The sequence below is a fragment of the Tachysurus vachellii genome, chromosome 8 (genome assembly GCF_030014155.1).
Source record: "Tachysurus vachellii isolate PV-2020 chromosome 8, HZAU_Pvac_v1, whole genome shotgun sequence".
NCBI lineage: Eukaryota > Metazoa > Chordata > Actinopteri > Siluriformes > Bagridae > Tachysurus > Tachysurus vachellii.
This window is the reverse complement of record NC_083467.1, coordinates 9,196,128-9,211,143: the sequence shown is the minus strand read 5'-3', so window position 1 is coordinate 9,211,143 and position 15,016 is coordinate 9,196,128. Positions and strand designations below refer to the sequence as shown.

Here is a 15,016-nt window from a genome sequence, read left to right as displayed (position 1 = left end):
CACCCAAACAGACACTGGCACCTGCAGTGCTTTTCACAAACAGGATGTCCTGAGTGAGTGAATGTGAGTATAGGTGTGTGGATGGCACAAAGGATATGTCTGGATTTTGATTGTGTGTTGGGAGTGTTGATGAATAGATATGGCTACTAGAAGGGGCTGAGATTTTCAATGGCCCTGTATGTGTTTGTCCGTGTTTGTGTATGTGTGTGTGAGTCTATAGACACAACTTTATTGTAGCTGATAGCGTTGTAGTGCTATAGATTGACAGTGTGTGCCAGGCCTGGCTGTGGGCTGTGTGAAGAGTTAAACCAGGTCTGGATTCTCAATTGCACTCAGTGGGGGAGAAGTACTCAGCTCCCGGGGACCCCGCAGCCAGCTGGCTTCACACAGACGAGCTGTGCCCTGATTGTCTGCCACACTGTGTGTGTGTGTGTGTGTGTGTGTGTGTGTGTGTGAGAGAGAGAGAGAGAGAGAGAGAGAGAGAGAGAGAGAGAGAGAGAGAGAGAGAGAGCGTGAAGCATATTTACATACAGTACATGCATCATTTCTGCCTCTGTCAGCTTACCAGTGTCTGATCTTAAAATATCTGACTACACAAAATGTACATATTTATAAAAGTCTCATGTCAAAGGCAACCTTAGGAGCACTTTTCAGAATTTTAAATCAAATCTGTGAATGAAACAGTGGAGATAATCCTCCTGTAACACTGCTGACTTCACACCTTGTAGTGTGTCAAAAACCACACTGTCTTGTGTGTAGCATCAGTCACTGTCACAAGGCAGGTAACATCTTTTACACCTACTCACATGCTCCTGGTAAACAAAAAGCCAACCCAATTTCGTACTGGCAGAAATGAAATGTCAGGAATTATTTCTAGAAATCCTTAAATATAAAATTGCATCAAATTGCAATTGAAACCCAACATGCTGCATGAAGAAACCATGATACGGATAAAAAGGAGAACAAATTTAATTGCTTACTAATTTTTCTTCAAATTAAATGTAATGTAATGTAAAATTCTGTAATGATGTCCTTTAAGACATCATTACAGAAAATGTTTGGATTCTGTACTTTTTTTGCTGGCTTGTCAACATACATCAAGGCTTTTATAATTTTTCATTTTATTAAAAATACCAAATTTGTATCATGTGGTTGCTAAAATAAAGCCATGTTATATATATGAAGGAAAAGAAAACAAACAAGCAAGCAAGAAAGAAAGCAAGAAAGAAAGAAAGAAAGAAAGAAAGAAAGAAAGAAAGAAAGAAAGAAAGAAAGAAAGAAAGAAAGAAAGAAATATTATTTCTATAATAAAAATATTGTCATTCACGATCATATAAACACCATGAACTTGCTAGTTTACTGTTAGTTTTAGCAATGCTGTTTTCTTTGAAGAGACCATCATTTACAATAATAATACTTTAATAAAACTGGACAAAAGTGACAACTTGAAGATTCGGTTTAAATCCAAATAAAGTACAGATATTAATAAACCGAGACAAAACATTCTCAGTGTTTTGGTTCACCACACTGATTCTGCTGCTTACACCAAAACATGTAGGTCTTATTATTAAACAGTGCCACCTGTCCCTGTCTCCTGGTCCGTGTCTGAAGACATTTCTATTTCCCTTGTTCAAATGACTACTGGTTTTCCCTTCATCTGAGCCCGTATTTTACATGTCATTTTTGCTACTTTAATATTGTTCCCTTCACAAAGTGTCTACTAATTATTTGTGCAGCACTGCTCAGCAGCTAACAGAGTGACAGTTGGTATTATTGTAGTGATCAGGCTGTTCCTAGGCCTCTGCTCAAGCCATTTGATGTATATTAACTATAATTGGTGCCAATGCTGCATTGATGTTTAGTAAACCCTCGTGCCGTTTTCCAGGAGCGTGCCCAGGAGGAATTTGCAGTGGAGGCCGGTCTTACAATAAAAGACGTTTCCCTAGAGATCTTCAACATAAAGATTCCTTGAAGTTCATTTTTTATGAATAATATAATATAATATAATATAATATAATATAATATAATATAATATAATATAATATAATATAATATAATATAAGAAATAAAAGGTTGGAACAATTTTCCATACTTAGTAAATGTAAACCTGAGATTTTCTTTTTGCTTTCAGTATTAGGTGAGGTCACTGATCTGCTGCATGAGGGACTAGGCTCAGGCTTGGTACTGACTGGGTGAGGCTATGATTTATAATTGTAAATACTAATTATAAATATAATTATTAATATAAATCTCCATGTTTTAGCAGTTTTATATCATATTCATTATTTGCTGTCCCAAACAAATAAGTAGTAGTTAAGATAATTATGTATAAATTGTCAGATAAAATAATTACACGCTGAAACAAATTTATATGCGTCTACGTCATGGCCTCAAAGTAAGACTTAATACTGGCATATTACAAAGGGTTAAACTGGAAAGCTCATGTGAACGGAGCTCTTCAGTCTTTGAGTTTTCAATTTTAACCTTATAGAATGAATGATATACTATACTTTAAAAAATAAATCCATAGAGAATAATGGTAAAATACACTGTGAGTTAGAAATGAGAACTCATTATTCCTTCAGTAAAGGAAAATGTAATATATTTAGTTTAAAGAGTCCAAAACCATTTTTATTCTGTCATTTTGATGCCATAAAGTGACAAATCTGGAATCGAATTTAAGTTATTAATCAATATGCAGCTCTTGTTGTAGAGACAAATATGTGAAAAACCTTTTAAACCCTTCATTTGTATCACAAAACTCACATTTACCTGATATCAAAATCAAGAATAAATTGAATGTTACTGTTCCAACATGTTTTCCACACATGAATAAAGGAAATACCGTTCCTCTATTTCCCAAATCTTATTGTAACTTCTTCTTCTGACATATAAATTGAAATTATGAAGTATTAAATTAAAATGAGGAAGCACTAAATATGTTGCTGCCTGGCGTGACATGTTCAAATGTTTTTTTTTTCTCTTTCAGTAGTGCAGAGAGAGGAGGATCAGGTTATACATAGCTGCCACCTTCTGACAGTGTAGCGATGCTAGAAATCAACAGTGACAGTGAGCTGCTCATTACGCCCAATCAGTGTCAGAATGTGTGTGTGTGTGTTGGCTGGGGTGGGGGGTGGGGGTGGGGTTGTGGGGGTGTTGGGGGGGGGTTGTGTTATATGTTGGAGGGAAATAAATGTCTCAACAAGGATATGTGTATCTGAAAGTTCTGACATTGTGGGGACTTTATTTATTTAGTTATTTATTTTAACAGCTTTTATTTACTTAAAAATGCATTTCTTTTTAGTTACTGAGCTTATGGTTTTGGTCAGTTCATTAAGAAACACGTGTGTGTTTGCATGTGTGTGTGTGTGTGTGTGTGTGTGTGTGGAGAGAGAGGGCTGGTCATTCCTTGTGCTTATCTCATTCTGATCCAGATATAGCAGGAAAGATATAGCTCCTTGTTTGACTCCTAAATAAAATACTACTCTAGACCATTCATTTATAAATTCATTTCTCTCACTACTATTCTTTCAACATTAACAATTATAGATAGTTTTACCTCCAAGACATACCTCAGTTTATATATACCATACCTATATACAAATGAAGGACAAAATAAAGGAAAAACAAATAAACAACAATCACAGATTAGTCTTTATGTCAGTTTACATCATACACTGTAATCGCAGTCATCTGAGGAAAAATCATCTTTTTTTTCAATGTGCAATTTCTACCCTAATTTTCAGTTGTATTTATGATATTTTTCTTGAAACAATTGTCATTGACTGAAGCTTGACTGATTACTAAGTTAATAAAGCATTTTTCAAATTTCAAGTCAACTTGCATTGATCAGGAATTTATACAGAGCCATTATAGGATGTTAATTGCTTAAATATTAGATATTTTTATTTTTATAAAATACTTTATCCTACAATACACGTGTCAGGATACACAGTTTTAACTGCTATACACAGTTTTAACTGCTACAATTATTTATTCAGGTGTTTTCACTTTATGACCTTTTTCGAGAGTTATATCTGTCAGAGATGTGGATAATGTGCAAGAGCAATATGAGTCAATGATCAGGTAAATAATTAATGTTTGAAGAGATGGATGAATATGAGCTAGATAGATAGATAGATAGATAGATAGATAGATAGATAGATAGATAGATAGATAGATAGATAGATAGATTGATAGATAGATAGATAGATAGATAGATAGACAGACAGACAGACAGACAGAGACAGATAGACAGACAGACAGACAGATAGACAGATAGATAGATAGATAGATAGATAGATAGATAGATAGATAGATAGATAGATAGATAGATGTCACTCTTTTATTGAATTTCTTAAAGCTTTACTGAAGAAAAGTGTTTGTTAAGATTTTTTCTAATTACCACAGCAAAAAGAAATAATGTCTGTATCTAAAAAAAAACAATATAATATTCGTTTAAGAGCATCAGATGGCATTTACTATCATAGACATAGTATTTTTATGGAGGGAAAACCACACACTGGATTAAACCCCATCTGCTAAGCTGCTGAACCTTTCTCAGGGGCAAAATAGTAAGTGCTGGTGTGCATTCTAACGCCTTGTCACAGTTCGGCTCCTTTTGAACAGGCTTCAGCAGTGAAAAATGAGAAACAAATGTTCCACTGACAGTTGTTCTCATGCCCGGGGAGGGAGGATATTTATATCAAAAAAGGTGCGAACATAAACAGGCTTTATGGACTGGGCAACACTCTGGGTGTGATGAGGGGCAAGAGCAAATTTGGCTCCTTGAGAACTTTAATGTGTGAATTATGTGCTTTTTTTACAGGCTGCCTGGATGGATGGATGGATGGATGGATGGATGGATGGATGGATGGATGGATGGATGAATGGATGGATGGATAGATGCAATTGAAAAGACTTTAGAGATGGTGTGAATTGGTCCTCGATTGACTCACTCTTCCTGTTAGACCTACAATAGAAAGGCTAATTTCTATTAAGATTAAAAGCAATCTCATAAACTGTGTCTTCAGTGCTAGAAAAATCTGGAGATTTTGACAACTTGCTTATTACAAATGATGATTTTAATTTATTTATGTAGTTTTTATATTTAGCTTTGGCTCCATATTGAAATAAATAGATTTTTATTTATTACACTAACGTCCCTGTCCTCTACACATTTGACACATTCAGTATATAAAAATATGTGAGAAAATTTCAGCTGGTCATATCATCTGTTTTCATATAGCTTTTTTAAACTGTAAATTTATTTGCATATTTCTCTCTTTTTGGCCAGTTTATGGGTCCCAGTGGTCAATAATCAGCCACATGTTAAGACACAGCTTCTTCGTCCAAGTAATGTATTAATAATCAGATGCTGCTGTCACTTGTCTTGCTGTCAGTGTTCACTTGTTTTCAAAATTTACGGGTCACTGGAGTGGCATTTGGTACTTGTCCCCAGTACAAGTCGTGTCCTTACTAACTAGCCAGTTGTGACCACTGTGTGAAGCCATGCTTATGGCAAGCCGATTTCATAATGTTGACCATGTAAGTGACAAGGATGATGGGGGAAATGCTTATGCAAAACTGAAAATAAATAATGCATGAACTCATATCAGCCTAGAGACTACATGAACATGGTACATATTGAAATAAGGCAGCACATTGTCCTTGTCTTTTTGATGAGGTGGAAAGCTTGAAATGGAGAGAGAGTGAGAGAGAGAGAGAGAGAGAGAGAGAGAGAGAGAGAGAGAGAGAGAGGGAGAGAGAGATTGCATTAATATTGAACAAAATGTATGATGGATGCATAATCAACAGTTACACCACTGATGCTTACGGCTATGCTGGTGACATTGTTGCTTACGGATTTTAAAGGCATTTTTCTTAAATCAAATACAGTTAAATGGGTTGTGAGTTTATCTATTTGTAAAAGCCAAACGCGTCACAGTCATGTTGCTTTACTTTAAACATTGCACATGGAGGTTTTGTCTCTAGAAATAAGCTTTCTCTTTCCTTTCATCATCCTTTTCGGTAGGTGTGTACTGAAATGTTTGTTCACCTCAAACCTGCAGACCACATGTTTGCTGTAAACAAGGCTCCCACAGGAGGGAATATTTTAAGCAGGTCTGAACGTGCTCATTAATTTGGTTAAATGAAGTGAGAAAGTAGGAGCCAGGGCCAACCAACCAAACTCAGGGATTAAAAAGCAGAAAAAAGAGAAATGTCTCTCCGTGAACGCATTTCCTATGATACAGGACGATGAGACTGAACAACTGCCACTACTGGGTCAACAGTGCTCCAACTTTGTCCGGCAATGAGTTAATGATTTGACATACACCCAGCCATATGTTAGACTGAACTTTTTTATCTTATTTTAAGAAAAAATAAATAAATTGACTAACTGACTAAAACATTTATTTAGATGATACGCTTAATCTATAAAGTGTAAAAATATCAATTTTATATTTTTACATAAAAAAACACAAACATGGGCATTGGATTTGGTTGGAACATGGGGGGGGGGTCTGAAGTGTGAATGGGTATTATAAAAATAATATGTAATTTATTAAAATAATAATATTACATAGATTTTTTTTAAATATCTGCAATTACATGAATTCCCTCTCTTTCTATATATCAACCCATCCATACATCTATCTGTCTAAATTAACTATCTAGTTTTCACAATCATTTACAAATAATGATGGCAAAAGTTGGGTGATGCCATCTGGTGCAACAGAGGGGGGGACTTTTAGTATTTTTATTTGATTTATTACAACAAACTCACAATCAATTCCAAACACAAATAAAGTTACAAAATAAATTACTTCTGCATGTTTCAGTTGATCATGGCATAAATATTGGGAGGTTGTAATTGCTAGTACTGATTACTGGGGGCTTACCTCCCCACAATTACCTCTACCTTAACATAACTGTATCAGGGCCAGTCACATGATCTAGATTAATCATCCATACAAGTGTGAGGAAAAAATGAGAACCGGGACAAAACATACAAATCTCTGAGCTCAGGGTTGAATGTGGGCCTCATGAATTCTTACTTCAAAAAGTACAGCAATTTATTTAAGTATATACATTTATTACTTATGTATAACACTGTATACAATGTTATGAATAATATATCAATAAGAATTTCATTAACTATAATCCTAGCTGGTTTCATTTTCAGAAGAATTAGAACTACTTTTTATTGAAATGTTGATTGTCCACTTTCTCTGGAAACTATACTATGATTTGTACTACATCTACATTTAATAATAAATACTTTTTGTTTTTTTAATTTTAGTACAAATATAAAGCTCTATGTGGTCTAGAGCACTATGTGGTCACTACAGGTTAAATTGTTTTTCAACCCATCAAATCATCCTGCCACCTACGATCATACCTCCTCTACCAAAACTCAGCAGTGCACACTGGCCTTCAGGCGAAACACTAGATCATCATGCTTCTTGAAAAAGGGTCAGGAAAAATGAACAGGGGAAACCCACTATTCACAAATCAGAAAGTCCACTTGGCTGGTGCTTACTCATCTGTAAAAATCAGGGAGCGCTGGAAAGTTTGTATAAAAGGGCATTTGACAGTGTCATGCTGTTCCGTCAGCACAGCACATGCTGTAGGCTCTGGCATTCCCAATTGACTTCCAGGTCATTGGGTAGCAGCAGCAGGAAGCTGCGCTCAGAGCCTCATGGCAAGCCTCTGACTCACAGCTGGATCCATAACAAGGTATCATAGGAAATGAGTTGGCAAAACATCACTGGGCTAAAGAGTGTGAAAAACTTGCCATGATATCATTTGTAAAGGTAAGCGGATGAACGCACTCTGGTGTTCCAGACCCAAGTTCTCCAGTCTTCTATGAGACTCATCTTTCCTAGAGAAAATAATTAAATATTAAATATCTCACTGTTGAAGCCTTAGTGTGTTCTTTTCACATCGACAAGTAATTTAAAAAAATTGTTTCAAGTTTGAGTGTATTTTTGAAGGACATAAGTAAAAATAAATTTTTTAGACAACATTTCAATTAGGGTTGTTTTTTTTTTGCTTAGTTTTGCTAAATAGCTAAAATATATGTGACCTGTTTTGACATCCTATTAAAAAAAATTAAAAGTGGTGGTTCTCTATTCACCATTTAGGTATTTTGTGGATTGGTGATGCTTAAATAACAGACTGAGACTTTCTGAGCCCTCTAACTTTCTTTAAAGCGTATAGCACGGCCCTGTGTAGTTAATAAATTAAGAATGATTAGAGGATAATTTTTTTTAAAAAAGATGATCAACACCCTTATTGCTCTCATGCTCCGATTATCTCCAAGGGTATCTATGTCAAATTATACTGCTTTAACACAATAGAACTTATTATTTAGAATAATAATTTTTATATTGTCCTGCGATGGGTTGGCACTTCGTCCAGGGTGTATCCTGCCTTGATGCCCAATGACGCCTGAGATAGGCACAGGCTCCCCGTGACCCGAGGTAGTTTGGATAAGCGGTAGTAAATGAGTGAGTGAGTGAGAAATTTTTTTTAGCAGTGCTACATGTTTTTATTCTTGCTGAATAATATTGCGTCTCAAATATTGTGTTATAATATAAAAATAATGTGTATAATAATGTTTATTGTGTATACTATGTATAATAATGTTATACTGTTATACTGTTATACTAATAATGTAAGACTTTTTGATAGATTATTTAAAAAAAAAAAAACAATACTGTAAAGGAAAATGGTTTTGTTAATCTCAGAAAATCTGCCAGGAAGCATTAATGTTGTAGTGAGATAGCTATGAAGTATATTTGCTTACAGTCAGAGAAAAAAAAAGAGCTTTGAAGGATGCAAGATCAAAACTTTTAAGCAAGTCATTTCTTTTTTCAGATACGCCTTTGGTTTATGTCATGCAAATACACCTTTGGAGTTCTCTCTCTCTCTCTCTCTCTCTCTCTCTCTCTCTCTCTCTCTTTGTCTCTGTCTGGGTCTCTCTTTCTTTGTTTTTGGAGAGATCATAGTTGAATATCAGAGCCAAGTAAATCTAATCAATTATACAGTTTTACAGATAAAATATTCAATATAAATCAAAACACATTTTCAAAAAGTCACAGTATAATGAGAAATTTAAATTGGAAAGAGAAACCGTTTGTTTATTAGAGATGCCAGAGTGGGGTGGTGACTTGCCATCCATAAATTTTGTCACTCCTAAATCTCCAGACCTCAATCCTGGCACTATTTCAAGATTTTTAATGAACCCAGACATCAGAGACATCAAACCCTGGTGATGCATTGTCCATTTGTATCAGCGAGTGCTATGAGGACAAAGCAGAGAAGCAGAGGCGAGACATGTATTATTACATAAAAATTCAACATTAGCTTTTTGGAAAGGATCATTAGGTGTTTTCTGTGCTGTAGCTGGCATCAAAGGCATACAGCAGGTATGCCGATTTCTCAAAAGTGAAGGAAATTGCTTGGGTCTTGAACCACTGTGTGCAATATTGATTAACCTGCCTCATATGCCATGCACCCCTCTTTGGCTGAACCAAACCCAAGCTGCTTTTGGGGGCTCAGTGGTTCCTAGGGGAGACCAGAATAGAAGTTGAGTATCTTGCTGTGATCCAAAGAAACTGTGCCAAATGTTATCAAAACGGGATTAGTGGACAACAGTTGTATATAATGGGAGCAGGAAAAAGGGTAGTTTCCAAGTAACCAGTGGGTGGAATTTTCAAACTATAACACATTTTATTTATTTTGCATCTATGAGGAAGTCTCTATGGGATCACATAGACCTCCAACCATACTGCACTCAATCTGTCGTGTGATATTACAATTGCTATTATGTTATATTACCTTATATGACCAGAAAAATGGTCAGGAACGTTCAAATGAAAGAAATCTCTCTACTGAGATCTACTGCCACCATTTGCGAAGCCATGCAGTTATGCATTTTGCACCATGCGCAGAATGAGGTTGGTGTAGTTAAAGAGTCACTGTGGGCCTGTTAGCAGTAAAGGTGCACAGCAGGCTGGGTTTGAGACTACTCCTCTCACAGCTGCTCACACATTTTCATGCATTTGAAACAAAATTGGAAAATATAAGCTGGACCGATTCCTCCGAATGAATAGCAAGATGAATGTTACCCAAGTCTATACCAGTGTACATTCGTTATTACTCTTACACGCAGGACCTGGATACTGGTTTACATTATAAATCTTTAATTCTGGAGTGATGAGAAGAGCTTATGAAGACATGCATGCACTGTCTAACCCACAAAAAAAACATTAATTTTTTTAAATTTAGGGGGAAAAATATACATATGTATTGTGAATGATATTTGAAAGGCTTTAGATGGAAGCATTTGGTGGAAGCCTGGTCACACACTTACATTTACAGCATTTGGCAGACGCCCTTATCCAGAGCGACGTACATAAGTGCTTAAGTCTATAGCATTGAATACATTAATGCTGGCTCACAAGGTTACATACTTAAGATACCATGAGTTTAAAACATTTGTTCAAAGTTACAGTGAAAAAGTGTCAGTTTTTTTTTTTTTTTTTAATAATAATGCAAAAGATAGTGAAAGAAATGCTAGTTGAAGTGTTTCCTGAATAAGTAGGTCTTCAACCGCTGTTTGAAAATAGCCAGTGACTCAGCTGTCCAGACCTCTAGGGGAAGTCCATTCCACCACCTTGGTGCCAGAACAGAGAAAAGTCTTGTAGTATACTTGCCTCTTACCCTGAGAGATGGTGGAACCAGTCGAGCAGTGCTGGTAGATCGGAGGGTGTGGGGTGCAGTGCGAGGAGTGATGAGGGCTTTGAGGTAAGAGCGAGCTGGTCCATTTTTGGCTTTGTAGGCCAGCATCAGTGTTTTTAATCTGATGCGTACAGCTACCAGAAGCCAGTGGAGGGATCGCAGCAGCGGGGTGGTATGCGAGAACTTTGGCAGGTTGAACACAAGCTGTGCAGCTGCATTTTGGATCATTTGCAGAGGACGGATTGCGTTCATAGGTAGACCTGCAAGCAGTGCATTGCAGCAATCCAGTCTAGAAATGACAAGAGACTGAACAAGTACCTGAGCAGCCTGTGTGGACAAAAATGCCCGAATCGAGTCACATTAGCAACATGAGAGGAAAAGGACAGTCGATTGTCCATGGTTACCCAAAGGTTACACACTGATGGGTTATTTCTTTCTGCATGGCACTCAAGGAGCTTGCAGAAGTGTCCTACATCTCTCTGTGCTCACAGCTTACACATCCGGGAACTGCTTTTTGAATCCTGACATTTGGAAAGACTCCCCTGCTGACTAAATCATGCCAAATATTGCGTGTCATTTGTGAGCCACACATGGACCTGGCTGACGGTAGTAGTAGTAATCCGCCACTGCTGTGCACAGCACCTGGGGTGCTCAGTCACTGCACTCCTTGCTCTTATTCTCCTGTCACGAGCATCATCATGCAATGGATATTTATGGAAATATGGCTGTGATGACTAAGTATGTTTCAAAAAATAAAAAGAAATGGAAAGGCCACATTGACACCGACAACAGAACAACTGCGTGAAACTGTTTTTAGCCATTTAAAAATAACCACCTGAAATAGTGCATAATTATTGCGTGTTTATCCCAAATAGGCTGCATGTGATTTGGCAACCGAGGTCCGCTGGTCACGCCCATCTACCTACGACCAATCACAAGTCTTTGTATAAACAAAGAGGCGCAGACGACAACCAATAGAAATGTGTTTTGAGATGACGGTGGAAACATGGCGCTCTACATAGCTCGAGTTTGCAGGAGGGAATCGACTCAGTAAGTTTTAAAATACTTCACTGGTTGTTATTCGTTTTCCTGTGACAGGCGTTTGTGCCCGTTTTATATCTCTTCCTGTTTTCGATAGTCGAAATAAAAAAGGTGTCATAGTGATAAAAACAGTGATAGTGTCCCTGTTAGACAGGATGCAGTGCTGTAACAGTGACTCCACACTGAACCTCGTGTGTGTGAGACTAACATTTATCTCATATGCTGACAAATATACTGGGGTGTGCAAACCGCTTAAAGGCAGACTCATTTTAAATTAAATAAATTCGCTGGTGTGTGTGTGTGTGTGTGTGTGTGTGTGTGTGTGTGTGTGTGTGTGTGTGTGTTGCCAGGTCCGCGTTTTCCGGGTATTTCTGAATTGTTACTGTGGGTTGATTTTAATATTATTATTGTCTGCGGATTATTTTGGGGATTTGATTATTCAAGATTGTATATTAAAATGCATTCAAGTTAAAATGAAAACTACGTATTCTTAATAATAATAATAATAATAATAATAATAATAATAATAATAATAATAATAATAATAATAATAATAATATAGAAACTGAAAAAAGATCACATACACGCGCGAGCGGTCATGCAAGGTCTCCTCGTGCACGCGTGTAATGCTAACCAGGTGTAATGCTAATGCTCTGCTGTAACTGGAGTAAAATTGTGTCCTCATTCACAAAGCTTTGACTATTGAGGGAAATTAGACATTTGACCTTTTGGGATTTTTTTGAGTTGTTTTTTTTCTGGGTCATGAATGTTCTTTGCACTGATTTTGTAACTCAGACCTGGATATTCAAAGCCCTAAAATTTCAACCATGTACAAACATGTTCCATTTAGCTTCCTAATTGTTTTTTGTTTAGTCCTTTTGTGAAATCCTTACATTTTCCCAAGTTACACAGAGGTTTCCTTCTGAAAAAAATGTTTCAAGTACAAAGCTGGAACTCCCCAGTAAGCAAAGTTAATGGGCCAACGTCATCCATTTTGTCAACAACAGCCATTCTCTCGAGTTCATACTGAGTGATAAAGCAGGTCCAACATAATTTAGTTTAATGGGTAGACAAAGGTATGCCAGGACAAAGGTACGCCAGACATTCAGCCATCTATTCCAGTACCATTCCATTTCAGTTCACTTTGTCTATATTGGACCAATGTTGGAAGTTGTGTTATGAAAAATTCTTTAATGCTAGTGTTAGATTAACGGTATCAGGAAGGCCATAAAAACCACCTAAAACTGAAGTTGGATAACTTTGAGTAACAACTTTGCGGAGTATCGTTTGTTACTATTATGGATACATCAGTATTGTATCCAGTCAGAATACGGGGTCGGTGATGTAGACACAAAGTATGGTCTAGTTACTAACTACAAGCACTAGTTAAACTATATAATTATACATCTAAAATCTGAAACGAAACAGAATTGTCAGAACCTGAAAAGGAACAGGTTTGAAAATCATGATTATAGTAAAGTTTGTAGCAAAACACTATATAGCAATGAGTCCATGATGGGACACTCTGAAAGACATTTATAGCAGAACTGATCATGTTTGGGTGGAACATGCAAATGCAAGATGTTAAAAAAATATATATAAATAAATAAAAAACCTGTTATATTTTGATATTTTTATTGCTCGTCGTAATCTTAGTCCTGCAAATTCCTTCTTAACAATTAGTTTTAGACTGATGGTATTAGTCCGTGATCTGATGAACCAATATTAATATGTTCATTGATGGAGACTTCAAAATCACTTTAATTTGCCAAATGCCATAAATGGTAAATGTAAATGGTAACAAAATATACATACCCTATAATATATATATATATAACACACACACACACACCCTATAATATATATAGGATGTAACTTACACTCTGTAAGTGTAGGCTAAACCTTACATTTGAATTGAGCATTTTTAATTTTTTTATTTCTAAATTATGTCCAGTATGCAGTATTTCACCACAATAATATACCCAATAATGTGAATTGAATACTCGGACAAAATACAATTATGAAACGTTCCTCCGCAAGTAGCTTGGAATAGCAGTTTTCAGCCAGTGAGTGTGAAATACCAAAGTCATCTAGCAGTAGTAAATTAGTAGCCTGGGAAAGGGAATATATTTTAATACTGTCAATTTTTTATTTTTATTTTTTTTTTAGGTAGACTGTATGAACTATTTGATTGTAGTATTGGGTCCTTTTTGTGTATCAACTTTTTTTATTCTTTTCCTCCACAAAACTTGTTGTAATGTTGGATTCTCATGGAGTGACAAAACGTCTTGTTTTGGGTTCAGTAAAGAACTGGTTAAAATGTCCCACCTCAGTTGGCTGGTACTGTACTTTGTGAGGATGGGAGGCTACATCTGCACCTGATTCATCTTCAGAGACTTTAATGAGGAACTTCAAACAGTTTAAATGTCAATTACAAAGAAAGAATAGTTTAAGGTCCTAGTAATCTGTCCATATTGGTCATCGGAACATGGTGCCAGGTGGCTTAAATTCAAGGCAGATGAATTTCCAGAGGCGCTGTTCTGATGGTACAGCTTATCTACAGTGTGTGACATGACTGCCATGCCAGGCATCGTCATATTTGCAGCTTGCGTGTGAGCACAAGGTGCATACAGTGACAGTTTTAGTGCCTGAGGTTCTTTCAGACGTTGCCATGAGGATGTGTTTAGCTCTATTAATTAAAGCCACCGGTTTCTCATTTCTCATTTTGTTTCTCGACGATGAAGCCATTTTCTCTTTCTGAGGGAGCACAAGAGAACTAATTATCAAGCATTTAGTTTTTGCAATTTAAAAAGAAATAAAAAAGCTTGTCAGTTTACCATGTCGCTAATGGCTTGGTGTTTTGCTGCAGATAACGTCAGGTAAAGTAAATTAGGAGTTGAGGTTGCACACCAGGCTAAGTGCTCGTGCTGTACTCTGTTCCAGGCAATGTAAGAGTGCATGGTTTATGTTAAACAAGTCGCCACTGGCATGGCAGCACGCTGTGTTATGTCACCAACACCCACTTGTCAAAGATGCCGCAGCATCAGAAAGGAAACATTGACTGGCGCTATGAAGTCGACAAGTGATGAAAGTGGCCTAGAGCTTTTCAATTACACTGCCAAGGCCTAGACCCTATAAGTTAATGGGCAGCTTCCTCTTTTGAGGCCTGCCAAGGCTTAATAGCACAGGTTATAAAACCTTGAAATGTAATGTGCTACTATAACTT

General features: G+C 36.6%; 1 protein-coding gene across 1 annotated transcript in view; it reads left to right on the top strand.

Annotated features, from left to right (window-relative positions):
• Window positions 1-11,746: 11,746 nt before the first annotated feature.
• The window catches only part of clybl (citrate lyase beta like), a 63,644-nt gene continuing 60,374 nt past the window's right edge, over window positions 11,747-15,016 (top strand). Inside the window, exon 1 of the mRNA XM_060876110.1 lies at window positions 11,747-11,799. Within this exon, the coding sequence (XP_060732093.1) occupies window positions 11,756-11,799 (44 nt within the window). The 5' untranslated portion in view covers window positions 11,747-11,755. The remainder of the gene's footprint in view (window positions 11,800-15,016) is intronic.